General features: G+C 47.4%; 1 protein-coding gene across 2 annotated transcripts in view; it reads right to left on the bottom strand.

Annotated features, from left to right (window-relative positions):
* Nucleotides 1-27,308, bottom strand: part of CNIH3 (cornichon family AMPA receptor auxiliary protein 3) — a 300,156-nt gene that overhangs the window by 34,806 nt on the left and 238,042 nt on the right. Inside the window, exons 7-9 of one of the 2 annotated variants that reach the window (XM_023203655.1) lie at nucleotides 13,900-14,012; nucleotides 9,650-9,793; nucleotides 3,998-5,221 (exon numbers count right to left, since the gene is read on the bottom strand). In XM_023203655.1, coding sequence (XP_023059423.1) covers nucleotides 5,194-5,221; nucleotides 9,650-9,793; nucleotides 13,900-14,012 — 285 coding nt within the window. In that variant the 3' untranslated portion in view covers nucleotides 3,998-5,193. Of the gene's footprint in view, nucleotides 1-3,997; nucleotides 5,222-9,649; nucleotides 9,794-13,899; nucleotides 14,013-27,308 lie in introns of those variants that run through there. The other variant, XM_023203656.1, reaches the window with a different exon arrangement.

The following is a 27,308-nucleotide window of genomic DNA, read 5'->3' as shown; positions in this document are numbered from 1 at the left end:
GCTGAGGCGGGTGGATCACCTCAGGTCAGGAGTGTGAGACCAGCCTGGCAAACACGGTGAAACCCCAAATACAAAATACAAAATACAAAAATTAGTTGGGGATGGTGGCAGGTACCTGTAATCCCAGCTACTCAGGAGGCTGAGGCAGGAGAATCACTTGAACCCAGGAGGCGAAGGTTGCAGTGAGCTGAGATCGTGCCCCTGCACTCCAGCCTGGGCAACAGAGTGAGACTTGGTCTATTAAAAAAAAAAAAAAAATGCTGAAACTCGCCCCCACCTTTCCCTAGAATGTGTGCTTGTGTCCTGAAGACTTACTCACTTGGTCAGCTCCTCTTCTGCTCTGCCTGGGATGAGCCAAGTCACAGGATATGTCCCAGAATACCCCCTCAAACGCCCACAGTGAGTAGTGCCTTCTGCCTGAGCCTCAGGAACAGAGGCAGCCCCAAGATGTCCAGCTTGGACCAGCAGCTCCGAGGCCTGGAGAAGGCTCTGCCCAAACAGTCATTTGCCAGAGCACACTTGAAAACAGAACAGCCCAAGTCCAGGAAGAGAAAGGGTTATGGAAATGGATCTGTGTAACGACACAGCGTGAGTGCAATTAATTGTTGTCAAAGCATTTTGCTGGCTGCATTCATCTCTTATGTAGGAGAACAAAACTGTCATAATGATGACAACTTTATTTAACATTGGTACAATTACCAAACCTAAAAATAGGATGCAAAGGGGAAATTTTCTTGAGAGGGCTAAGCTCTGCTACCCATGTTGCATGCCTGGGACAGTCTGCCCCAAAGATGGAGAGGGGAAAGGAGGCAGCTGAGATTCGTTGATTGTCGTCAGGTGTTACTAGGAGAAGCATTTTACCCATTTTTATCTACATAATCCTCCCTTCCCCTCTTTGAAGGGAAGGGCAGTCGGGTGGAGCACTGAGGACCAAGATTTGTTGAGCACGAATTGTGAGACAGGCTCAACAAGCATTCTGTACATAGTTTACTTAAATTATCACAAGAATACTGAAAGGGAAGTATTATTAGCCTCATTTTACAAATAAGAAAGTTGAGTCTCTAAAGGTTAAGAAGTTTGCACAAGATCCTGTAGCCAAAGTCCTTCCAATTATAAAGTTATTCACATAGAATTGCTTGCTGTGAAACATGTGAGCTCAGCAGAGCCACACTGCTGTCCCATCTTCATCCCCTTTTCTCTTCTATCTCACACCCCATTGTCCTTCGTGGACTCTATCACCCTTTCAGGAGTGAGAAAATGGTCAAAGCCTTGGAATCAAAAGGACTTGGGTGGAAGACTAGGCTCCATGACTTACTAGCCATTGTGACCTTGGCTCAATTGCTAGACCTCTATAAGCTTTAGTATTTTCAACTATCCCTTGAAAACAACAATCATTCCCATTCCCTAATATTGATGGGGGATTAAATGAGACTACATATGGTAAGTGCTTTGCAGAGCATCCAGCACATAGCAAGTACTCTATGGCAGTGGTTATCATTATTGGCAGAGAACATGGCACTGAAAAGAGGGGTCAGGTCCCAGCCCGACCTCCATTCAGGATACCATAGACAGGATCAGGCCTCAGGAGGGTGGCAGCATCCAGCAATCTTCACTCCTGCTCCACGTGGCCAGTTGGCTTCATGGTCCTCCCAAAGGGAGGGACCTTGCCCTGGAATGGGCACAGGGCAGAGTAATGATGGTGATACAGTTTGGATGTTTGTCCCCTCCAAACCTCATATTGAAATGTGACTGCCAGTGTTGGAGGTGGGGCCTAGGAGGAGGTGACTGGATCATGGGGGCAGATCCCTCATGAATGGCTTAATGCCATTCCCTTGGGGATGAGTGCATTCTTGCTCAGTTCACATGAAATCTGGTTGTTTAAGCGTCTGAAACCTCTCCCTTCTCTCTCTTGCTCTTCACCATGTGACATGCCTGCTCTCCCTTTGTCCTCCACCATGATTAGAAGCTTCCTGAGGCCCTCACCAGAGGCAGGAGCCATGCTCGTACAGCCTGCAGAACTGTGAGCCAAGTAAATCTTTTTTCTTCAAAAATTACCCAGGCTTGGGTATTCCTTTATAGCAACACAACAATGGACTGGCCCAGAAGGCAGGGAAGACTCACACTCTACAATGAGGTGTGCTGACCACATGCAGGGTACTGTTCTAAGTTATCTGCAGGTACGAACTCATCTAATCTTTATAGAAAGCCAGTGTGGCAGGTGCCATTATTCTTCCACCTTAGCAAAGTGAAAACTGAGCTTTGACTCTTCCAGGTTCCCCTCTGACCCTTTAGGCATAGCCACACCAGGCCTACAGCTCTACCGCTCTAAGGGAATGGGAACCAGTTCACCAACACCACCTGCAGGAGATGACTCTGCTCCCTAGGAAGCTCTCTCCTTGATGCATGCTTGGAAGGTGAGCTCTTTGTCTCTCAAGGCAAATATTCACTTTGCGCGTTGGAAAACAGAGGAGTTTTTCCTGCTTTTCCTCTCTTCTTCCCTTTGGTCACTTCTGTGGGATACACAGTAAGAGACTGGGCAATAAGAACAAAATTATGTGAGAAGAGGCAGACTTGGGTTTAAATCCCAGCTATAGCTAGACATACCCGTTGCTAGCTGTGGATCTCTGCAAGTGACTCCTCTCCTCAGTTTCCTCATCTATAAAACAGAGATCATATCTGCCTCGTGGTATTGTTATGAGGATCAGGGAAAAGCATATGAAGCATCCAGATCACTGCCAGATGCCTTGGTTTATAACTATCGTTATTTGGCCACTTCTTCATAGCATCAAGCCCTTGTTCTGCACTACGTCACCTAGGGAGGACTCACCTTCCCTGAGGCTCCCTCGTTCCCTCATGGATGAAGTGGGGATGAGAACATCTAACCTGCTGGGCACGATCACTGTGAGGGGTGGGTGAGGTCACACGATCACTGTGAGGGGTGGGGTGGTGTGAGCACTTAACACAGTGCCTGGTGCACAGCCCGCGCCCCATCACTATGCCCTTTACTCTTAGCTTTATCATCATGATTAACTTCTCCCAAGAACTGAAAATTCACTGAAACTCACAACAGATCACGAGAATTATTTCCCAATCACAACTTGTGGGAGGGAAATATCTGGATGTTTCTTTTTCATAAACATAAGAGCTGTCAGGCCAGTGGCAGTGACTCAGCCTATAATCCCAGCATTTTGGGAGGTGAAGGTGAGCAGATTGCTTGAGCCCAAGAGTTTGAGACCAGCCTGGGCAACATGGCAAAACCCCATCTGTACAAAAAATACAAAAATTAGCCAGGCGTGGTGGTGTGCACCTGTGGTCTACTCGGGAGGCTGAGGTGGGAGCATCATCTGAGCCCGGGAAGGTCAAGGCTGCAGTGAGCCGTGACTGTACCACTTACACTCCAGCCTGGGCGACAGAGTGAGACCCTGTCTCAAAAAAAAAAAAACAAAAAAATAACACTCTACTTCCATTTTAATGGTCTTTGTGTACTTGTGTCTCCTATTATGAGCCACTTCAAATCTTTTTGAAAGGAGGCAGAGTATAGAAACAAAACAGCTCCATGGTGAGAAGTAACATGGATCATTCACCTTCCACATCCGGTTGCATTTGCAGGACGGCTGTGCGGTTAGATTAGCGTCTGCAGTCTGCCATCCAATGCTTGCCTCTCTGGATGAGGGTCACTAGTCGTCTCAGGAATGAAGCCAAAGCCAGGTCCAAGCAGCCCCAAAGGTAACTCTACCCCTAACAACAGTTACCTGGTCGGTAATCTGCAGATATTGGCCAAGAGGAAGCCTTCTCCCAAAATCATTACCTCAAATTCTCCAGTTTTACACCATAAACCTCGGAGTAAAAGTCTGCATTTTCTTTTCCATAGAATTTTTAGCAGCACGATGCCTTTTTGAAAATTTGCCTTTTCCTCCTATCAGTTTTCCAACCATATGTAGACAAATCCAGCCTGCAATGGTTGAAATGAGAGAGCCAGTTAAGTGAGACACTCAAGTTGTCGCTGCATTTTAATAAACATAGCACACAATGTGTTGCTACACAAACACCATTCATAAACCTGAGTCACAGGTTTCAGGTGGGAGATGGGGATGTGTATAAATAGCCTGTGTATGTTAAACAGTAGAAAAGAAGTTTGGGGAATAAGGTCAAAATCATTGTGCCCAATTTAAACATCATAAAAATCTCAGCCTTGTCATTATTTACAACCCCCAGCACAACTCCCACCCAAAAGAGATTGCCAAATGGAAAATTCTAAATAAGATGATGTCCTCGTGTCGACCTAAACAGTACAAATGATGCAGCATCATAAAACGAAGTTATAATTATGTTGTCTCACTTCCTGGCTGCCGGATGCCCATGGTACAGAGCAGACACTCCACAGGATTTTCTGAGCTCTGAGCTGTCTGGGGTTTTTGTAAGAACATAGCTTTGACTAGCATTGACCAATTGATTTGCATTAAATGATTCGGATGGTTTGAGGTGGCAAAAGAAGAATACAACTTGTGCGGTGGAGAACTAACACCTTGAACATGTTTCAAACGTTTCAAAAATCCATTTTTCCTATATTCACCCCTCCTCAGCTGAAAACAGCCCCGCGAGCTCAAGGCTGGTTACAGCTGAAGGCAAAACCCACACACCCTCCAGCCCCTCTCATTTGAGAAAAAGGGTGTGGCCACGGCTTGGAAGAAAGGCAACAAGAGTCTTGGGCAGCCAAGGCATTCTCGAGGCTTTCAACAGGTCCCTGCAGACTTGGCCTTGACTCTGGGTCATTCTGTTCCTTAGCAAGCACCTTGCAGCCTTCCAGCCTCCGCTCCCATGGCCCAGGAACTCAGTGTGAACTTGCAAGGTGCTGTTCAATGAAGTGGATTCAGGAAGCAGCAATTCTCTCTCAGGAGAGGTCTAGTGTTTTGTCACCTACTCCCCCACACCACTGATGCTCAGAAGGGCTCTAGGACCCTGTATGTGGAATTCGAATGCCAAAGATTGACACACAGGGCGACAACAGACACGCAGGGTTAACTTGGCTCCCGGCTGGCTGCGTGATCCCAGCTCCCATTCAGTCAGACTGCCTGCCGGGTCTATTTCTCACATATCCCCATTCTGGTCCCTCCTCCAGTCACCAGCAGAAATGCATCTCTCCATCTGAGGTCTCTCCCATCTCAGTCTCTGATGACGTGCATGGTCTTTGCGTTAAGAGCTCACTAAAGTGTAGATCATGCTGAATGCAAAAAGAAAAGGAAAAGAAGGCGTTAGTGGAAGCCCACAGAGGACTCACGCTGCCCCTCAGGAGAGGGACCTTCCAGAGGCCAGACTCCTTGGCTTCTCCCTCATTCCTGTCACTATAGCATCTCGCCAACTGCACTACTGTGCCCCTTCTACTTCCCACAACACTGGAATAAACATTTCTGGGGAGAGCATATTGTATCCCTTGGATAAAAGACGTGATTGCTCTAAGTGCCTATTATTATTCTCATCAGGATGATTATTATGGTTGTTTTCCTTTTCGTGCAATTGCAGGGCAGGTCTGGGGGTGCAGTGGATTCTTTATGCCAGCAGCTGCCATGTGCTTGCATGACGGCTGTGTCCAGGGGCTCCCAGATGGTACTGGATAATACGCTAGTGCTGGGAAAAAGGTCTTCATCGTTATTGCAAAGGCCTGCATGGGAACATAAGCCCTCTGGGCACCAGAACTCAGTCAACTCTTGATTGGGTAACTCCCTGGCCCTCCTATTTTTAATGGACTCCAGGAATTAAACATGCATTAAAAGCGTGTGACCTAAAGTATTGCCCCAATACTACTAAGAGTGGGGGTGAAGGGGACATGTATCCCTGTGCTCTTAGTAAGGACTTCAGGTTAAGTTTGCAAGGCTAAGGAATGATCTGCATCAAAATATACCTCTTTATTTGGCAGAAAAATAAACCAACTACCTTTTCACATTATAGTGAGAAGAAAGATTCATCTAAGAAGTAAAAGAAATGAAAAGAAGTGAAAAGGTTTTACTTCTAACCCTATGCAGCTGTGGAGGCCCAAAGAGCTCTTCTGAGTAGCTGAAGTTCCATCTTCAGAAACCTCACACATCTCATGTGCACAGAGAACCACTGGTCAGATCTGGAGCAAGAGGGACTTACTCTACCTGGGGAAGCTGAGGGCCAGATGAGGAGTGACAGCAGGGGGAGAAGCCACATCCTAACTCCAAAGCCAATGCTTTTTGCATGACAGTACTAAGCCTCATGTGGATATCTTTATTTACTCACTTTCATTCATTCTTCCATTTAAAACCAACATGGTCTCTGGTGTCAAGGAACAAGTAAACCATAAATAACATAGATGGAGAGAAATAAACCTGAGGAGGGACAGGCATGATCCAGAATAACCGTGCAGGAGGGTGGTCCTACTACTTCAGGTGACCTAAAGTATTGCCCAATACTTTAGGATACTGTTCATACTGGGCTCACCAGCTAGTATTAGTATCTGTGTTAGCTAGTCCCCTTCTAACACAACCCTCAAATTATCACCTGGTCCACAAGGCAAACTGTGAAGTGGGGTGATGGGTGCCATGTGATTCAAACAGGATAGAAGAAAGAGCACAGGCTCTGAAGCCAGATGTCGCTAATTATTAGCGGGGACATGAGACGCATTTCTTAACCCCTCCAAGGCCCTCAGGAGCTCCTCAGGAAGCTAAAACCATAAACCACCCACCCCGTCTTCCTCGCTGCTGTGTGAGTCTCTAGCCCTGAGCTCAGTTCAGACATGGCTCTGCATACACATGGGTCCCCTTCTCTCCCTCCCACGGTGGCCTGTGCTGGCGCTCCTGTGCTCTCCACCTGCTCTGGATCTGAGGGGCCAGCAGCTCCTAAGGTGGGAGAAACAGAGTCTTTTAAGGAGCCCCAAAGAGCACGAAGGGGCCAGATTCAACAAAGAATGCAGGAGACCGTGGGGGCCACCCAGGGTCCCAGTGAGGCTGCAGGAACTGTTTCCAATTTTGTTTTAGAAACAAAGTGATTAACACATGTATCATGAAGGCAGGGCCAAATTGAAGTAATGAACTAGAGGACAGTCAAACAGACTGTCTGGAACACACTCAGTTATAGAACGATCACACCCATCCAACCGAGAGGAGCTGCCGAGCCCTCCCCACCCCGCCCCCTCCCACCCCCCACAGCGGAGCACGCACAGCAGCTTCCCTCCCTGTGAATTCATATGCCTTCTTCCTGGCGACGCCTCGGCTCCAGCATCTGCTGCAACAAAACTGAAATGAGGGAAATATCTTGCCTCCGTCTTCATCCACACTGAGGTGGATCCCAGGCTAAAGGGGCAGGAGCTGATTAAAACACTGGTCTCATCCTGTTGGATTACAGGAGAGACAGCACTGTCTCTGGGGACAGGCCACTCAGCCCATGACTCTGCAGAAGGGGAAGTCTGTGACTCCACAAAGAAAGCAGGGTTGAGCACACTGCAGGGAAGAAACTAACCTCCGAGGTATCAAGTCCCTAAGCCCACAACGGCTTTGTCCACGCTCTGTATGTTTCCCAAGACAGGAACCCATCTGACAAACCTTTGGTTGTTAAATAGTTCAGACTTGGAGTCAGAAAGACTTAGGTGAACCCACTGGGCACCGTGGAAATCTCCGGAGGCTTCAAAGACTGTCAGGCTCCCTGCAAGCTGGAGTAGTAAACATTCCAGAGCCCCCCACAGAGTCTGCAGACACAGGGGATGTCAAGGGAGGGCAGAACCAAGTAGAATGCTCCAGAGCCACCAGGGTGTGCATCAGGATTGTCCAGAGAGCTTGTTTAAAACACAGAGCCCAGCCCTGGAAAGTCTGAATAGGTAGCTATAAGCCCAGGGATCTGTATTTTTAAAAAGCACACCTTCCTCCCTTCCTTACCCCTCACTTTGATAAAGACTTTTCTAGAGGTTTTCTAAGATAGCCAGCAGTTAAGAGCTACTGGGCATAGTGGTTCACGCCTGTAATGCCAGCACTTTGGGAGGCCGAGGCAGGTGGAACACATGAGCCCAGGAGTTCAAGACCAGCCTGGGCAACATGGCAAAACCCTGTCTCTACAGAAAAATACAAAAATTAGCCGAGCATGGTGGTGCATGCCTATAATTCCAGCTACACAGGAGACTAAGGCAGGAGGATCCCTTGAGCCTGGCGTTTGAGGCTGTAGCAAGCTATGATCCTGCCATTGTATTTCAGCCTGGGAGACAGAGTGATACCCTCAAAAAAAAAAAGGAAAAGGAAAAAGGAGTTCAGTCTTTGAAATCAGACTCAAGATATACTACTTACAGCTGTGACGCCATTAGCTGTGAATTCAGGAACATTAACTTCTCAGATTCAGTTCATTTTTCATATGCGAGTAAGGATAGTATTTATCTCATAAGTTGAGCAATACGTACAAAGCTCATTTTTAAATGTCAGAACTTTGGGAGGCTGAGGCAGAAGGGTCACTTGGGCCGAAGAGTTCAAGACCTGCCTGGGTAACACAGTGAAACCCCATCTCTACAAAAAATTTAAAAAAAAAAAAAATTAGCTGGGCATGGTGACACACCTGTAGTCCCAGCTACTCAGAAGGTTAAGGTGGGAGAATCGCTTGAGCCCAGGAGTTCAAGGCTGCAGTGAGCAGTGATGGCACCACTGCACTACAGCCTGGGCAAAACAGTGAGACCCCATCTTTAAATAAAAATTTAAAAATAAATAAAAAATGCTGGACAAATGCAGCCACATTCTGCCCTGCCACAGCCCAATCCAAACCTAGGTGTGGCGTGGAGTCTAGCATCCCAACCTCTCCTCCTCTTCACCTGGCTGCTGTCAACCATGCCCTTTTGGAAACATCACTGGGAGGTTTGGAGATCACCATGGCCCTGCCACAGGTAACAATGGAATCACAAGTGGCGGGTGAGAGTCCCCAGAGATGAGCCAAAGAGGAGCAGGAAGGAGGAGGAGACATTCGCAGAAAAGGCACTCTGGGGTGTCAAACCACAAGATAGTCTGTTTATAACTATCTGCTTAGTTAGGATGTTCCGAGTGGAGAGGTGCAAACAGGGGAGATTCCTGAAACAGGATTGCAAAGTCAGCAGGTTTTTCTTAATTGGAATGGTGTTATGTAATATTGGGAAAACGGTAAATGAAGCATTTAGTGACCCAAAATGCCACTTTATGAACCATGACAGCCACTGTGGGACTGGGGCAGGGAGTTGGAGCCTCTGTTATGGTTCCCAAGAATCCTTGCAAACAGGCCACAGGGCAAGGGACAGTGAAGATAAGCGTGAGCCCCGGGGCCACAGGCAACCTGGTGGGCTGAGCTGCAGAGTTGTGAGAGGCAGGAAGCCCTATAGGAAAGAAGGAGTAGCCAACTGCACTTCACCAGTTACCTCCAAAGGGATGTTGAGAGGGTGTTTTCACTGCATGGCCCTAAGGATGTGCCCATCAGCAGGCAAGGCCTCCTGCAGGATCTCCTGGCCCTTTCCTTGTCTACACAGAAGCCCTTGCTCCTGAGCCAGAGTTAGACAGCTAGGGCCACACCCCACTGGCCTTGACTCCCACCCTTGCAGGCCATCTCCCAAAGGCTGCCTCCCAGAGGCCAGCCTGAAATTCTCTTCCTTTTGTTGCAGGAGTCAAAACCACCAGGGGGGGCAGATACTCACCAGTAAAGGTAGTAGAAGAAGGAGAGGAGATAGAAGGCCAGCTTACACCAGGCCTCCTTCTGACAGTAACTCAAAGTGTCGGCATTCATGACCACTGGTGGGTCGTAGGCTAGTTCTGAGCTATCTGCCGGACAGTGGAAATACCTGCAGGGAGAGAGGACATCATTGTTTCTGAGGTCCTGGTACTTCTGGCATCACCTGGGCAAGCCCTTCTGATGCAGGGCTTCTGTCGAGCAATCCCTGCCAAGCAATTGCCTGCCTTCTGCCCAAATCACAGCTCAAGCACCGCTGAAGAGTGGCTCAGCCACTATCTTCCAGCAGGTAGTAAATCCCCAAATACTCCGACCCACTGGCATCATGGCAATTTCACCCATACACAAAGCTGCTCAAACAGAAGGGGACATGTGTCACCTGGCATTGCCTGGGAGTCTGAGGAAGAGCCGCCTCTCAGGACAGGTGTAGGCAGAGGTATGGGGCTCTACTGCCACTGCTGGGGCGCCACCGTACCTCCATTCTACCCTAAAAACTACTATACACAGACCCTTATTGAAAATCCTGAGTACTTCAGGACATCCTCTTCCCACTTGAGTGTAGAGCAGTTTACAGGTGCTTTCCTTCTTGATAGTGGGACCTAGAACTAAAAAAGAACATCAGCCATCTGTCGGGAGAGAGCGGGCCCCGGACGGCAGCTGGGTGAGCGAAAGAACGTGGGTGGGAAAGAGGAGGAGGGGGAGCAGCTAACATGAACTGTGTCTACTTCAAAATACTACAGTCCCAAGGCTCACCTGGCCACAGGCCCTGAGGAGGGGAGTCCAAAATACCATATTCTCAAGGCTCACCTGGCCACAGCCCCTGAGGAGGGAAGCCCAAAATACTACATTCCCCACGCTCACCTGGCCACAGTCCCTGAGGAGGGAAGCCATCAGGCTTGGTGAGACCTGGGGCAGGAGTCTGAGCCTCCTGAGTCCCTTGGGAAGTGGTCACTGCCCCCAGGACACTGCCCCCAGCGACCTGGCCACAGCCTCCTGCCCAGCCCAAGAACAAAGTGCAGCTGGAATCTCTCAGCGAGTTCCTTTTTCAGTCATTCTGGTAAAGACACCCAGAGGCCAGGAGTGCAAATAAATGGCTTCCCTGGGCTCTGGGACAGACAGTGGTCCTCAATGGTGAGCATGGGCCTGGGGAGAGGGCTCCAGGTGGGGAGAGGGCTCCAACCCGGAGATTAATCACACTGGCTTTGAAGAACATCCTGCAATGTAGCAACTCGCAGATCCAGCATCTCTGCTCCCTCCTCCTTCCCCTTCAGAGAACTGCACTGACATTACCTGTCACTGACACTGTGCTGAAAAGAAATCACAAGCCAGATTCGATGACAACTGCCAGCTCACAGCCCTCCAGGCCACTCACCTCTCCTCTTCCTGGGAGCGATCTCAAAAGCTATTTGCTGTCACTGTAGTTTTATTCCCAGGTGACCTCATTAAGTGGAGGCAGAAGGGCAGGGTGGCCATATGGCTCCGTGGAAAGAGCAAAGGCCCTGCCAGTCACTTGTCACCACACTGACTTTCCTTGGGTCACTCATTAATCCAGCTGAGCCTCAACTTTCTCATCTGTGAAATGGGGACGGAATTGCCCTCCGCACAGGGCTGTTGTGGACTATTATGTGAGGCGATCTATGCAAATAACCTGGGAAGAACAGGTACTGTGTCAACAGCAGACAGTCCTATTTCCTTTACGCAAACTAAGAGCCAGAGCAGGAGGGGACTTTCTCTGTATGAGAAATGTCACTGATCTGGACCTTTTGGAAAGGAGGGGGAATGGAAAGGGGGATAAAGGGTGTACAAGGCCTTTGATTTTTAAAGGACTCCTCTCCTCCTCATTCTTTTTTTCTTTCATGTTCTGAGAACTTACTAATTGCCAGGAACTAGACTAGATCCTGTCAGGGATTCAAAAAAAAGGTAAGACAAAGTGCCTACTGGCAAGGAGATTATAGCCCCTCCCTTCCTCCATAGAGATGAACTTTCCAAGTCTGTGGACACTGGCTGCCTCTCCTTTTCCTCCCTTTTGGACAAGCGCTCACCCCACAAGCAGTGCCCTGATCGATGTTTTGTCAATCACATTTCTGATACCCTGCCTTGACAGCCCCCTACTTGAAGGACCTTGGGACAAACTCCTTTCCTGGGGAGAAGAGCCAGCCCCTGGGACAGTGTGTCAGGCAGCAGGGACTCGGACTGGGATTCGTACAGAGGTGGGGCATAACCTCAGCCCTGCCACGTCCAAGCTGAGCAACGCTGCACAGCTGACTTAACCTTTGTGAGTCTCTGTGTCCCCATGTGTCAAACACAGAAAATGAAACCCAGCTCACTTGGTTGTTGTGAATCCTGGATCTTCTATTTGACTTCTCTCTAATTCAGATGATAGCAGATTGCCTTTACTTAAAGTGAGGCTTCTCAATGTGACTGAATCTTTTTCCTTCCTCCCTAAACCTGAGATTTCTTCTACCCTACTGGCCCTGGTCAATGGCACCATCAACCTCCCGGCCACCCAGCCTAGAGGCGTCCTCTCCCTCACCTGCACCCAATTATGGGCCAAGGCCTGTCCAGTTCACTTCCACGGATTCTTCTGTTCTCTCACCATTCTGACTCCCACTACCTGGGTCAAGGCTCTCTCATCTCTCCACCTGGAGTTCCCACCATAACCCCCCAGATGGATTTCAATCTCAATATTTCACCCTCTAACCCATCCTTCACACTACTTCCCAGGCCACCTTCCTAAAAATCAGATCAGGTAATGCCATTGTCTTCTTCTAAAGTTTCTGATCATTTTCCATTACCTACAGAATAAATTAATTGCACCTTCCCCATAAAATCATTTCAGGCCCTCCATATCACACTCTCAGCTGTCTGCCAACCGGTCTCTTCTTATTTCCCTTGAAGAACCCTACATCCAACCTCACTGAACAACTACTATTTCCCAAACACACCAAGTGCTCTCTTAACTCTGGGCCTTTATACATGCTGGTCCCTCTCTATGGAATGTGCTTTTCCAAAGTCACTCTTGAGTCTATTTAAGTGCTTCTTTCTCTATGCTCCTACCTGTATTCCTCATATGTCTGTTAAGAACATATTCCCCTCTACCACTAGGATGTACGTTCTTTAAGGGTAAAGGTTTTGCTTTACACTTAACGTGAAATCCCTCACAATGCCTGGCGTGTAGAATGTATTCTGTATGTTTTCTAAATGAAGGAGTGCATGTCTTAGGTGTGGCTAAATTCAAGCCAGATTTTATGGTAGAATAACAATGATAAAACAATTTGGAGTCCAATGCTCTGGCAGCAAAGGGTCAAGAGCAGGCAACTTATCTGCACAAATACCTTCTCTACTATTTTGATATTCCTCCACCTCTGCCTCCTATGTCCATATGGTGACTCTATTTTACAAAAAGCCAAAAATCACATTATCTGACGCATGGTCTTAGAAGGGAATAGAATATATGAAATTATAACTGTCCCAGAAAATCCAGCCCATCTGGTAGGTGCATTTTTTTATTATTAAGATACAATTTACATACCATAAAAGTCACCCTTTTAAAGTGTACAATTGTACAATTCAGTGGTTTTTAGTATATTCATAGAGTTGTGCAACCATCATGACTATCTAATTTCAGAACATTTTCATCACCCTAAAAAGAAAACCTTTGACCCACTAGCAGTCATTCCCTATCTCATTCCCTCCCAGTCCCTGGCAGCCATGAATTTACTTTCTGTCTCTATAGATTTGCCTATCCTGGACATTTCATATAAATAGAATCATGAAATATGTGGCCTTTTGTGTCTGGCTTTTTTCATTGATCCTTTCTTTAGGGCTCCATGTTGTAGCATATATCAGTACTTCATTTCTTTTTATTGGCAAATAATATTCCATTGTATGGATATACCATATTTTGTTTCTCCATTTATCAGTTGATGGGCATTCGGGTTGGTTCCACTCTTTGGCTGTTGTGAATGCTACTATAGATGCTTTTAACACTGACCTGCAAGGGATGGGGTTGTGGTTAATGAAACCAACAAAAAGGGCCTTCTCTTATTGGACCTGCTGCCTGAGAGCACTTTGGGAACGGGCTTTAAAGACAGAGACCCAGAAAGGAAGGGATGATTGGAAGGCACTAGAAGCTGTCTATTTGGGGGACATCATCACTGGAGAGCAGGCTGCCCTGGCAGAAAAGACAAAGGATAGACCAGTCCCAGTCCGACTTACCTCCAGAAGTGATAGAACAGTAGAGGGACATTCAGCCCCAGCGTGAGCCACTCTTGCGCACACAGGAACATGATGCAGAAGAGGCTATGGATGGAGTATTCTGGCAGTACCAGCTGAAGAGGGAGCAGAGACACAGCCCTGAGTTAGAGGAGGAAAACACCACTCCTGCTTCTATGGCAGCTGACTTCTGCCTGGACACTGCCTCTCACAGGCAGTTGATACAAAGGCCCTCCCTGGAGCAACATAGAGCCACTGCCCCAACACAGATCCATTTCTGGTAAGTTCTTCTTTTTATGGCACTCCTCTTTTTATTATACCCAAACCCAAATGACACAAGCCCTCAGTGCACTACTTGCTGTTAACAGAATACCGTGCTTGCTCCTAGGGGTCACCCATGGATGGCCACTGAGAAGACTGGAAGAGCTGGTCCAGTCCATGTGTCATCTGACCCAAGACAGGACCACTAGAAGAAATACTGCAAGGGTTTCTAATGAATTCATAATTGCCCTGCTCTTATTTTTCTGGCCCCTGTGTATCCTCCTATAGTAACTCACAAACCTAAAGTGAATATGTACATTTATCACAAATATAGGAGGGTCAGGAAAAAATGGCCAGCCTCAGGAGGCAGTGGCATTTTGCCTGATGGTGGATGGAGCAAGAGGAACACAAGAAAAAGAACAATTAGCAATGACGAAGAGGGACAGTGTAGCCTCTGCGGGAAGAGGGAAGAAACTGATCCTGACCAAGAAAGGCCTGATGGTGGGAAGCAAACAGCAGGAAGACTAAGCTCTTCCACCTCCAACCCAGCCACACAGGTATAAATGGGTAAAAGGAGCTTAAAATCATTGAAAAGCTGCTCCCAAGGGTGCTTACATTTTATCAGAAATCAAAGTTGTAAGCTAAAGGGTAACTGTAAGAAATTTGGCACCTAGACCAGCAGTAGGGAAGGCTACATATATAAATGCACCATTTTACCCAGTTATGTAGGGAGATATAGATATATATTACTAAATATATTTATTTATATAATATATAAATATACTTTGTATTGCTTAGGCTATCATGAATGCTTTGGTCTTCCTATCAAAATCTTTTGAAATATCCTGCAAGGCCCATCTCAAATGCCACTTACTTTCTTTCTTTCTTTCTTTTTCTTTTTGAGACACAGTCTTACTCTGTCACCCAGGCTGGAGTACAGTGACGTGATCTCGGCTCACTCTAACCTTCGCCTCCTGGGTTCAAGCAATTCTCCTGCCTCAGCCTACCGAGTAGCTAGGATTACAGGTGTCTGCCACCACGCCCAGCTAATTTTTGTATTTTTCAGTAGAAATGGGGTTTCACCATGTTGGCTAGATTGGTCTTGAACTCCTGACCTCAGGTGATCTGCCCACCTCAGTCTCCCAAAGTGCTGGGATTACAGGCATGAGCTACTGTGCCTGGCCTCAAATGCCACTTTCTATTGGGAGTTCTGCCCACCCTCCCTTGTTCCTCCACCCTTCCCTGTACCTCTGGGCCCCACAGCATGTTTTCTGACCCCCTCCCAGGGGTACCTTCCTAATCTATCCATTGTGGAGTCATCATCCTCTTCCCACCTCCCAATACAGATAGACTCCTCTGTCCAGCATTCTGCAAGCCATCTTAGCCAACGTCTATTCTTTTCTCATTTCCATTTACAAAGTGCCTTTGTACAATGCACAGCAGTTAGGAGAGACCTAACAAATACTTGGTAAAGTGCACTGAACTGACCAAGTGCACATGTTTACAACATGGTTGGCTGGCATTAGATATGCAGCCTGTGGTTACAAACTAAGATGTCTTTGGGTGGAGAACAAACTCCCTCAAACCATCCCATCTGGGTATGGACCATGACTTTGGTCTCTCAATTTAGTTAGATGAGCTAACTACCCCAGATGGCAGATGCAGAGGGAGAAACACATACGCACACATTAAAAATAAAGACATGCACAGGACACGTGTAAGACATTTTGTAACTATGGGGCACCTTCTTTAGTCTCAAAGTCCAGTGCAGATGAATTGCATTAACCCTCACCTTAGACTTCTCAGGCAGTCACCTGAGGAATCAGAACAAAGGAGCCATCATTCCGGAGGTGGTGACCCTTGGTGGGTGAACTGGGTACAGCCAGCCCCTGTGAATCTCAACCACCTGGCAGGAGGGGGCACGCCATGTCCCTAGTGTATAGGGACCTCAGAGCTGTGCTAACCAACCCTATCTACCCCCAGCCAAGGCATCACCCTACCCCCTCCCATTCAAAGAGAAAGCCCACTTTCTCAGAGCTGGGTGCACCAGCCCCGGGAGGCAGTGGCTGTGAGTTCTGCTGTGCACATCTCCACAGTTTCTAATCATCGGTTTCAGCCACTTAAGCTGAGGTAATTAACACGTTTAGAGACAGCCACCATGGGCCTTGAATCATCCATTATTTCTCCATCTCCATCTCCAACTCCAATGACAAATCTCTGACTGATTACAGTTTGGATTTCAGGTCTCACTCTTAATCACCACCGCTTCTTCTCTCTTTGGGGCTTGATTGATTGTGGAGGCTGCAACCTTTCAAGCAGGGAGGATTCATCACTGTCTCCATGCAGAGGAAAACTGCTTAATGGAGGCCAGCTAGTCACAGAGGTCTCCAGCCTTTTGGACGGCTGGAAAAAAAACTGAATAATTTACTCTGCCATTTCAGGTGGCTTCTCCAGATGACCTCTTACTACCTAGAACACTGACCACTGACCTCTTACTACCTAAAACACTACTACTTACAAGTAGAAGAGGCTCCTCCAACTAATCCAGAGACTTTTAGGAGTGACAGTGACCTTTTGATACACACACTGGTCCTTACCTACTTCCCCAGCTGCTCCTTGTCACAATTATGTGAAAGAGGTAGGGAACCTCGTCCTCCTAGACCAAATGGAAATCAGCCAGGCCATTTGCATGAGGCCTGCGCCATAGCCATTATGGCTGCCTCCACTCACACCCAACACTCAACCTCCTGGAAGGTGGTAAGGTCGCATTTTTCAGGTCTCGAGGGTTGGGGGTGCCGTTGGGCTGTGGGCAGAACTGATGTGGAGAGAAGGCCAGACCACTTAACGGCTGATACAAAATGCTCCAGAGTCTCTTTTCCTTTTCCTCTGACAAAGCAAAAAGCATTTAAGATGGTGGGTACTCCATCATCCTGAAGCCACAAGTAAGGAAAGAGGCCCCCAAGCAACTCATGATGGGCTAGAGTGTAAGCAATAAAGAAACTTGTGTTGTTTTAAGCTGCCAAAAGGTAAGTGTTGTTGTTTTTTTACCATAGCGTGATTTAACCTATCTCATATGACACCGTCAGCAAATCCCAGAAGGAGTAATCAATGGGAAAAGCAAAGTTGTGTTCTTCACTCTTTATTCTCCCCCAACCATCCACCCAGCCCTTAACAAGCCATCGAGGCTGGCAGGACACAGCTCCCTGTCACTGGACATGCTCGGGCAGGGGCTGAATAGCCACCAGGCAGGCATAATGCTTATTTATTTGTGTTGGCAGTCAGACCAGGCGTTCCCTCCCAACTCTGAGAGTATCTGTTATATAAAGACCACCCCTAAAGCTTCCAAGCAAAATACAGAGATGCTGATGCAAGCACTCACCACAGCCCCATGACCCTGAGTTATCCCTTAGCTTTGGAAAACACTTTTTTTTTAATAAGAGAAGCTGTTGAATGGTGCCAATCTCATTCTTTCACTCAACAAATGGAGAAACTGTTTCATGCAAGCCACAGCCTACTGAATTGTCATATCAATTATTACCTGCTTTCTAGAGTCATAAATTCTAAATCTCAACATGAGTATTGTGGGATTCATTCCAACCAGGGAGGATCATGGAAGGTCTGTGATCAAAGGGAGGTTGGAAAGGGCGAGTAAAACCTAATCATGTGTGGGAACTGGAGGTCGGCATCCTAGAAGTGGAACAATGAAAGCAAAAGCATAGAGAGATGGAAGTCACTGACCTGGGGTGGCTCCTTAACAAGGCCACCTCAAAGGGCCCCTATTCAAGGACACTAATGATATCAGGTAAGGACTGTGTAAATGCTAACTTTATTCCACCTGTCCTGACTTCCTGCCCAGATGCTAACAGTCAATTTTCATTTGCTGGCAAACATTTCCCCCTGGATATCCCACAACCATTTTGTGCTGAAATTCATGTTCCTGCCAATTCCTGCAAACTTTATCTCCTAAATTTCCAACTTCTACTAATCATACCATCTCTGACTCCTTCTTCTCATCAGTCTCCATATGAGTCTGTTTCCAAATCTTGCTTCTTCACAGCCACTTGCATTTGTTCCTTCCTTTTTATTTATCCCGCCCCTGGACCTCCTCTCCAGGCTGGTGCAAGAACCTTCTAGCAGGTTTCCATCCCTGCACACATGTGCCCTCCATCCAACAGAGCAGTATATGCCATGCTCAGCTCAGCTCTAAGCTGTTGTCCTCAATCTTGTTTTTCCAGGAATTTTACTTGTCTGCATTCTAAATATTTTATTTCTAGTTATGCATCCTCTCATTCATTCATGTATCCATTTGTTTGCTGTTTTATCCCATCAATGACCTGCAGCTGATTGGTACCCTTTATAGATTATGAAAACAGTGGAATCATGTGCCAAGTCCTGTCTTACTTTTACTACTGTGGTGGAGAGGGGCATCAGGGGTTGTAGGAGAGATTGTTCTTACCCCCAAAGGAAAAGAAGTAGAAAGAGGATGCTTGGAGTTGAAGCAAGGGAATAATGCTCCTGGTGGAGAAAAGGGATTCCCTAAGACCAGGGGAAGGGAAAAGATGAAGAAGATGGAGAGGCAGCAAGCGCCCCTGTTGTTGGAGATCTGTCTGCTCTTCATGCATCCCAAAGGCATAAGATTTCTGTGGGGCTGGTGTCAGCATGCCTGGGACCAAACACATTAAAAGTCACAGCTATGGAAGCCACGGGGAAGCTCCTGGTGCTGAGTTTATCTTGAAGAGAGTGGAAGCTGTGAGACTCAGAGTTTCCACCCATCTCTGAATGCCCCTGTCAACTCGGACAACAAGCTTTACAGCTATAATCCCATAAGTCTCAATATATTAGCCCAGTGTCTCAAAGCATTATATAAATTCCTACAGTTACATAATACTTAACTGTGTGATATTTAGAAAAGCAGCTACCCATGCTGAGTCTTATTTTCCCCATCTGTAAAATGCCATACCTACCAGCCAGAGACACAGGATGTACTATGAATGACAGTGCTCTCAAAAGTGAAGAAGCCTCCAACAAAAGAAGACATCACTATTGTGTTGTGATCATTATTATCATTATTATCTTTTCTGAGATAGAGTCTTGCTCTGTCACCCAAGCTGGAGTGCAGTAGCATGATCTCGGCTCACTGCAACCTCCACCTCCCAGGTTCAAGTGATTCTCTTGTCTCAGCCGCCCAAGTAGCTGGTACTGCAGGCATGCACCACCATGCCTGGCTAAGTTTTGTACTTTTAGTAGAGATGGGATTTCACTATGTTGACCAGGCTGGTCTTGAACTCCTGACCTCATGATCCGCCCTCTTTGTCCTCCCAAAGTGCTGGGATTACAGGTGTGAGCCACCGTGCCTGGCCAGTCATTATTTTTAGTAATCATATACTAGCTGATGACCATTCTCAGGTGGATAACTTGTTGCTCTTACCGTTAAAGTCAATGAAATGACCCAGAACCAAAGTTGGTTTCCTGACTTTTCGATTCAGTCTCCTGACTCCCTCTGATTGAACCAAGTTCCAGCTTCCTTAAGTGGGAAGAGAATCCAAGGGCTGTTTCAACAGCCTGACTCTCAAATCATAAAAAACCTCAGTCCTTGCCTGTTTTCAACAGCAATAATCCAGTTCTGTGTGTCTGCCCCAAGGTTTATTTGCCCCAGGAGCCAATGAGCGTGGAGAAAAAGATAATATCTCTTCTATTTGATTCCTCAGCCCATACTAAACTGGCCCTAAAACAGAGGATCCCTCTGGGATGCCCAGGACGAAGTCAATATTCCCAGCGTGGAGATCATTCTCCATTTGTTCCCAAATGAATAATCATGCATGTGAGCACGTAGTCAGCCCCTGCTCAATTTACATCTAGGTGAGGGGACAGCAGGAAGGAGCCGACATGGATGCCATGCTTGGAAAACTAGGATTTTGCTAAACCACAAGACTATGAGAAAAGCATCTCCAGGCACTGTCAGGAAACCACATTCTGGGTCCCTGTGCTCTCAGGAGGCCATGTGCTCTTTAATCACTCTGGATGAAGGTTGTCTTTGGAGAGACTGTACCAGCCTGGGCATCCATGAAGGCTGCCCAGCCCCATAGGCCCTGCTGTGTCAGGGACTAGCACCCAACCTCAAATGGCATGATACAGTAGGAATACTCTGCCAGCTGGGATTTGGGTTGGGTCGACTTGAGTGTTCCCTATTTGTTGGTGCTGGCATATTAAATGTTTTGACCTCCTGAAATTTGCATCAAAGTTTATTACATATTTTTAAGCCATAAGACAAAGGCTCTGCTACATAAGAAACTTAACACAGAATCACCTAGTCTAGAATTATAATCTTATTTTAAATTTTTTAAAATTATTTTGTTAAGAGATGGGGTCTATGTTTCCCAGGCCAGTCTTCAACTCTTGGGCTCAAGTGATCCTCCTACCTCAGCCTCCCAAATTGTGGGGATTACAGGTGTGAACGACCATGTCTTGTCCTAGAATAATTTAAAGTCACCATAAAATTAGTATGACACCTACTGATTTTATGTACACCAGGAACTGTGGATGTGACTCAGAACCCTTCACTGTTAGCAGCTCTCCTAAATGCCTGGACCAAGTATTGCTTTGATCTTGGCCTTCCATGGCCAGAATTGGACCCTCATGACTGACCGCCAGGGCCTGGGCCACTATTCAAGGGAAACCAGTAGCACATTATTTTCCCCCTGGGCCTGCACCAGGAACACGAAGGAAAATAAGTTAGAGAAAGCAAGAGAAGGTTGCCTGCCTGAGTGACCCAGGACCTGAAGACAGAGTAATTTTCCTCCTGGCCTGGGGAGGCCCAGTGGTCAGTGAGGGCATGAAGGGCAGAGGAGTGATAGGCTACTTCCAGCCCCAGAGGCAAAGCTTTCTCTCCAGGCCTCCCACTTTTCCATCCCATGGGGCCTCTGGTTTCTCCTTTCTTCGCTTACCCTCCCTGAACACATTTAATCCACGCTGTGGATGTTCCTGTTGCTTCTTGGCAGCCACTTGGACTCATTTCCACCTCTCCACTGAGAGAAGGCAGCACAGGGAGGAAAAGGCACAGAGAGAGAAGGGGGGTCAAAACCAGCACCCCTGCTGCCCACTGCTCCTGACTACCCAGGGAGTGAGGGCCCAGAGGCCCCTGCTGGGATTTAGCTGTGCATGACACATCTGCAACCGGCCACACATGCTCCAGACACTGCCTTTGTAGACTGCTCTGGGCTCCACTCTTGCCCTGCCCAGCACCCTGGGAGCTGCCTGACCCTTCCTGTCCTCACTCCTCACTGGGGACCAGCTTCCAGCCTGACTGACACTGATTGGCTCAGGCACCTCTAGCCCCATTGTAATTTCCCTTGGGGCCCTCACCGCCAGCTGTACCCTGTGCAGGGGATGCAGGCCAACCATCCTGCATAAATTACAGATCCCAGCCAGTCGACTGGGGAAATTCTCCTGCTTTGATCCAAGAGGAAAAGCATGTACACACAACACCATGAGGAAGAAGTCTTCTTCCATCGGAATTCACGGGTCTCAGCTTTGTTTCTGGAGGAGAAGGAAACCAAGGCAGGAGGTGACTGACTGGGCCTAGTGCCCTGATCTACAGCTCAGCTGCTCCCACCCTGCTTCCCACCCATTTCTTTAAGCTTCCCCATCTTTTAGCAGTGGTTCTCAAACTTCATGATACTTTAGAATCCCCTGGAGCTTTTGCTAAAACCCAGATTGCTGACCCCACTCCCCCTCCAAGTTTCAGATGCAGTGGGTCTGAGTGGGGCCAAAGAGTCCCCCTTTCTAACAAGGTCCCATGTAAGTCACTGAGAACTCTGCTCCTCAAAGTGTGATCCCTGTGCCAGCATCCAGTTTCTCCTGGGAGCTTGTTAGAAATGCAGAATTTTGGCCCCATCCCAGACCTACTGAATCAAAGCCTGCAGTGTTAACAAAATTCCCAGTGATTTACATGTACATTAAAGTTTGAGAAGTGGCTCCTCAGCACAGATTCCCAAAATAGAGTCTCCCAGCCACCAGCATCCAAATTGCCTAGGGCACTTGTTACAAATGCAGATTTCCAGGTTCCACTCTAGACTCTTTAGATAGACTCTTCGGGTCAAGAATCTGCATTTTTCAGAGCATTCCAGGTGATTTTGTTAAACACTTGAACTGAGATTCATAGAGCCAAGGTGTGAAGACTGTACAAGGGTCACTGGGCCATAACACCTGGAATATGCCCAATCCCATCTGAAGAGCACACAAGGCAGATGCTTCTTCTTTAAAACCCCTGGTGTGAGGCCTCCTCCCACCCAACCCTCCCGGAGGCTGTGGTCTTCTCCCACATTATGGTCCTGTGCTCACCGAGCCCTGCTCACCAACTACTGCTTCAGGGGCTCAAGTCTGGGCAACCGGGATTTGCAGTCAAGAGCAGTTGTCTCTGGCTCCTGGCTCTCCCACACACCACCCCGTGGGAGAGCACCCCTGAGGCTCTCTGGGGCCCTGCAGCCCTGCGGCCAGTGGTCTCTAGTCTTGGAGGGTTGGCTTTGGCATCTTCCTGGGATGGAGGTGAGCTCTCCAGCATCCTTCTACCTCCAGAATCCCCTCTCCAGTTCTGGCCGGATTCTTTCCACCCTCCACAGGCCACTTCTTCATTCAGCCTCACAAGCTCCTTCCACCTGTCTCTGACCCTCCTGGTATCTCAATGGACACTTGATAGATCTGTAAGGTGACAGCTTCCTTTTAGGCCCAAACCTTTGGATTCCAGCCTTGCTCTGCCCACTCCTCCCAGCTTTCCTTTTATAATTGTTTTCATACAGCATCAAGACACACTTGAATTTCAAAAGCCTCTGCCAGTTTCCTCACACGCTTGTTAAATTACTGAACTACCTAAGATTTCACTCAGGGAGGAGACGAGAATAAAAGCGCTCTCTCAAATAATACCACATTTTTTAAGGGACAAAATTCTCCTACAACTTGCTGGCAATTCAGAGCTTCTTAACACTTGTAGCTTCCCACTCCTTTTCTTCTTTGAGCCAGAGATGATGGGAGTAGAAATCATTCCCAGACTATAGGGAGTGATCAGGCAAAGACTCAGACTGTTTGAGAGGAGATGCACTCACCAAAAGGAATGTTCCAAGAATGAGGAGGGCAGTGGGGTTAAGGGTTCAACAGGCCTTGTTCCGGGGCTGGAGAGCCCAATTTTCACACTCATTCAGCAAATATTTATTAGAAGCACTTACTAGGTGGTGAATGCAAAGCCATCCAGCTGGGGAGACTCAATGTAAATGACCAGGTGTAACACAGGTTCTAGGAACAACAAACACAGAAGCCAGAGGACAAACCGAGGCAGTACATAAGCACTCCATGCAGGAGGAAAGGAGAAAAGAAACTGTTGTTCTGAGTGAGGAAATGAAGGAGGGCCCCTTGGAGATGACCGCCTCTCAAGTGGAGATTTAAAGGATGAGTTATACTATGGAAGGCAGAATGTGGTGGCCAAAGTTGCTCCCAAGGGACACTCACAGCCATCCTTTCATTCAGGGGCTTGAGACAGTCACTTTTTCCTTTATGTCCTGGGAAGAAAACATCCGTTCCATCACGTGGGTCATCCCTTATACATCTTCCAGGCAAACGACATGGCAACTGGAAATCCTTTCTGCCAGTCTCTTTTTAAACCTGGGAGACTTCCAGAGAATAGTCACAATGATTTTACCTGACAAGGAAGAGCATGGTGACAGGAAGGGGAACAAGGGCAGAAACAGGTCATCTTCTGCCTTTAGTTACTCAGCACGGGGCAGACGATAATGAGCCTGGACATCAGCCCCACCTGCCTAGAGCTGGCTGGGAATTTAGCACAGCTAAGAGCCCCGCCCTCCTCTCCAACCTGTCCCACCCACAGTGCCTGCCCAGCCCAGAGTGAAGGGAAGGAAGCCCAACACTGCTTAGAGAAGAGGGTTCCAAGTCCCCAGGGCCACATCTCCCACTTTCACTGCCCGCTACAGCCGCGTTTCCCAGGTGAGGCTCTGCTGCCAGGCCTCTTATGCAACAGGAGCCTGATGTTTCCAGAGGAGGGAGTTGACCTCATGCACCGCTATGCTCCTTAACAGAGCAAAGCTGGTATAAGCCTGCGTCTTCAGCAGCACCATGAACTTCTAAAGGAACTTTTTCAGGGGAAAAATAACCCCAGATGATTACCTTACTTAACAGCTATTAAGTGGTGTTAATTACCTGTTACTCTCAGCAGGTTGGAAAAATTTTGCCCTAACAAACAAAAGAGGGTGAATTGAATGAGAATGGGAAGTACTGGCATTCACAAAAGAAACACAAACTGTCATCATCATCATCGATTAATATTTATTGAGTGCACGTACAGGGGAATGGGCAATTTGCTGAATGTCCTGACCCACAGCCCTAACTGCAAGAACAAGACGAATGGACACAGCCCTCCCTCCCCCTTGCCCAGGCAGAGGGTGTCGTCCTCCCCACCAGCCCAGGCAGAGGGGGTGTTGTCTGAATTCAAGCACATGCATATGTGTTTGTCCAAAGTCTGGCAACAATTCCTATTAGCTGGACTGTGCCAAGTTTTATCACAAGTCTGATTTAGCAAATTAATATTTTGAAGAAAAGACAAAATAATATTGTAACTTGCTTCCAGCAAGGGATTGAGTGCCAGTGTCTTAGTAAAAATAGTAGTAGATTAAGGAACAAGGAACTTGGGCCGTAGCCTGGACTATTAAGAAACTACAGAAACTTCGGTAAACCATGTAACCTCAATAGGCTCAATTTGTTCATCTACAAAATGAAAATGACAATAATAATAGTATCTAATTCATAGAACTGTTATGAGTATTAAATGAGTTAATACATGTGAAGCTCTTAAAATAGTTTCTGGCACAGAGTAACACTTTATAAATAATAAGTATTACCTGTAAGAGGAGGCATTTGACCTGTACAATCTCTACAGTCCTTCTCAGTTCAAATACTCCATATAGTTTTAAAAAGCAGCAATTAAACTCCCTTGAAAATTAAACCAATAGATCTTCCTTTTCACTCCCCAGTGCTTGCAAATTTTAAAAATCCTCTTCCTCCAATAATTTTTATCCCCAGAAACACCATGTGTTCTGGGGAGTCTGACCATTTTGTGTGTCAGCAATTACCACTCCTAAGTAATAAAAGGTGCCCATGCTCCTGAAGAAGGATTTTCCTCACTTCTCAAGTTAGTACTGTGCAGCTGTAGGTGTCTGTGCCATTGGTTTTTCTGTGTGTCTTTGTGGGTATCTCTCCATAAAATTGTTCCATCGCACAGGGACCAGCACATAGTAGGTGCTCAGCAAACTCTCCATTTATTCACTTAACAGATACGCATCAAGAGCCTACTATGAGGTGTCAAACACTATGGCAGGCACTGGAGGTGCCAGGATGAGTTCAGTGAGCCTGGTGACAATGTTCCGGGCACCCCCAGGCTGATGACAGAGACCGACAGCTGAACACCAGACCATGCTGCAGCCAGCACTCTCACACTGGTGAGCAAGCAAAGGGGTCAAAAGCCACAGCCTATAAACTACAGGTAGTGGGGAAACCTGGCAGGCACACATGGAGAAAGGGATCCCACTGCAAAATGGTGGAAACACCTGGGGCCATCTCTGAGTCTTGAGAATCACTGTGACAAACTGCCACAAGTCCCAGGAAAACCATCTGCTCCCACACCAGAGAACAGGCTTCACATAGGAGGAAGGAATTACTCCTTTCCCCTGAAGTGTCACCTCTTCCTCCTCCTCTCATCCCCTGTCCCTGCCTCCTCCCACCAGAGCCACCCATCTCTTCCTAACTGGTCCCCCCACTTTCACCCCACCCTAAGCTATTTTTCACCAGTAGGCAAAGTGATCTTTTTGAAACATAAATTAGATCATGTCAGTTTTTGGCTTAACCCTCCAATGTCTTCCCACTCTCCTAGAAGGAAATCCAAACTCCTTCAGATGATCTCTAAGGCCCCACATGATCTGGCCTCTGTGCCCCAGGGCCCCACAACCTGCCACTCGCTCCCCTGCTCACTCCACTCCAGCCACACTTGCCCCTTTGTTGTTCCTCAAACCCAGCAAGTCTGTTCCCACCTCAGAGGCTTCGCACATGCTGTAGCCCCTGACTGGGGAGCTCCTCCTCAGATATTTGCAGGGCAGTGCCTTCATCATTCAAGAATCTACTCAAGGACACCTCCTCAGATGAGCCCTCCCTGCCGATCCAGTATCGTCTCTCTCCTTATTTACCTTAATTTTTCCATGCCTCTTAGCATCATTAACTGAAAATGTGCCCACTGTGCATTTGTTTACTTGCTTATTGTCTATTTCCCACACTTGAATGTTCCATAGGGAAGTTTGTCTTTTTCATGACTTTACCCCCAATTCCTAGAACAGTGGCTGGCACACGGTGCAATTTTGTTGTTGTTGAGTGAGAAAACAAACTGGTCCTTTGGTCATTTCCCACACAGGCATAGCTATCACCATCACTGAGCTGATTTCTGAATATGAAAAACCATAACAGCCATCCCAGTAACTAAGAAATGGTGTTGACTCGACACTAATTTAGCAGGCCCCAGGTTCAGTAGGTCTGGCCCCAGTGTATCGCTCTGTTGCACATCCACAGACTGAAGATCCAGCTCTGGCTGGTCCCTTACAGGTGAGTACAGTTGGTCTCAAAGGGCATGGACAAAGAAGAATCTGTGCAAATTCAAACTCAGTTCAACTCTCCAAGCTTTGAGCACCAATACCCTGGGTTAAACATGGCAGGAAGCCCAGCAAAGACCTTACAATAGATCGGGAGAGATAATCCGAAACACCTAAGTGACTATACGATCCAAGGCTGAATATAGGGAGAAGCAAAATAGAAGGATAAGCATAGTAGGGTCAAAGAGAAAGGAGGTAGATTGGCCAACACTGGCCCTTGCTGGGATACACACTGCTATGGACTGAATGTTTGTGCCCTCCCCTAAATTCACATATTGAAGTCCTAATCCCCATTGTGATGGCATTAGGAGGTGGCGTCTTTGGGAGGTAATTAGATCATCAGAGTGAAGCCCTCATGAATGGAATCAGTGCCCTCATAAGGAAAGACACTAAGGAGCAAGCTTCTCTTCTCTGCCATGTGAGGATACAGCAAGAAGATGGCCATCTGCAGATCAG

The sequence above is a fragment of the Piliocolobus tephrosceles genome, chromosome 1, assembly GCF_002776525.5.
Source record: "Piliocolobus tephrosceles isolate RC106 chromosome 1, ASM277652v3, whole genome shotgun sequence".
NCBI lineage: Eukaryota > Metazoa > Chordata > Mammalia > Primates > Cercopithecidae > Piliocolobus > Piliocolobus tephrosceles.
This window is presented reverse-complemented; position numbering and strand designations above follow the sequence as displayed.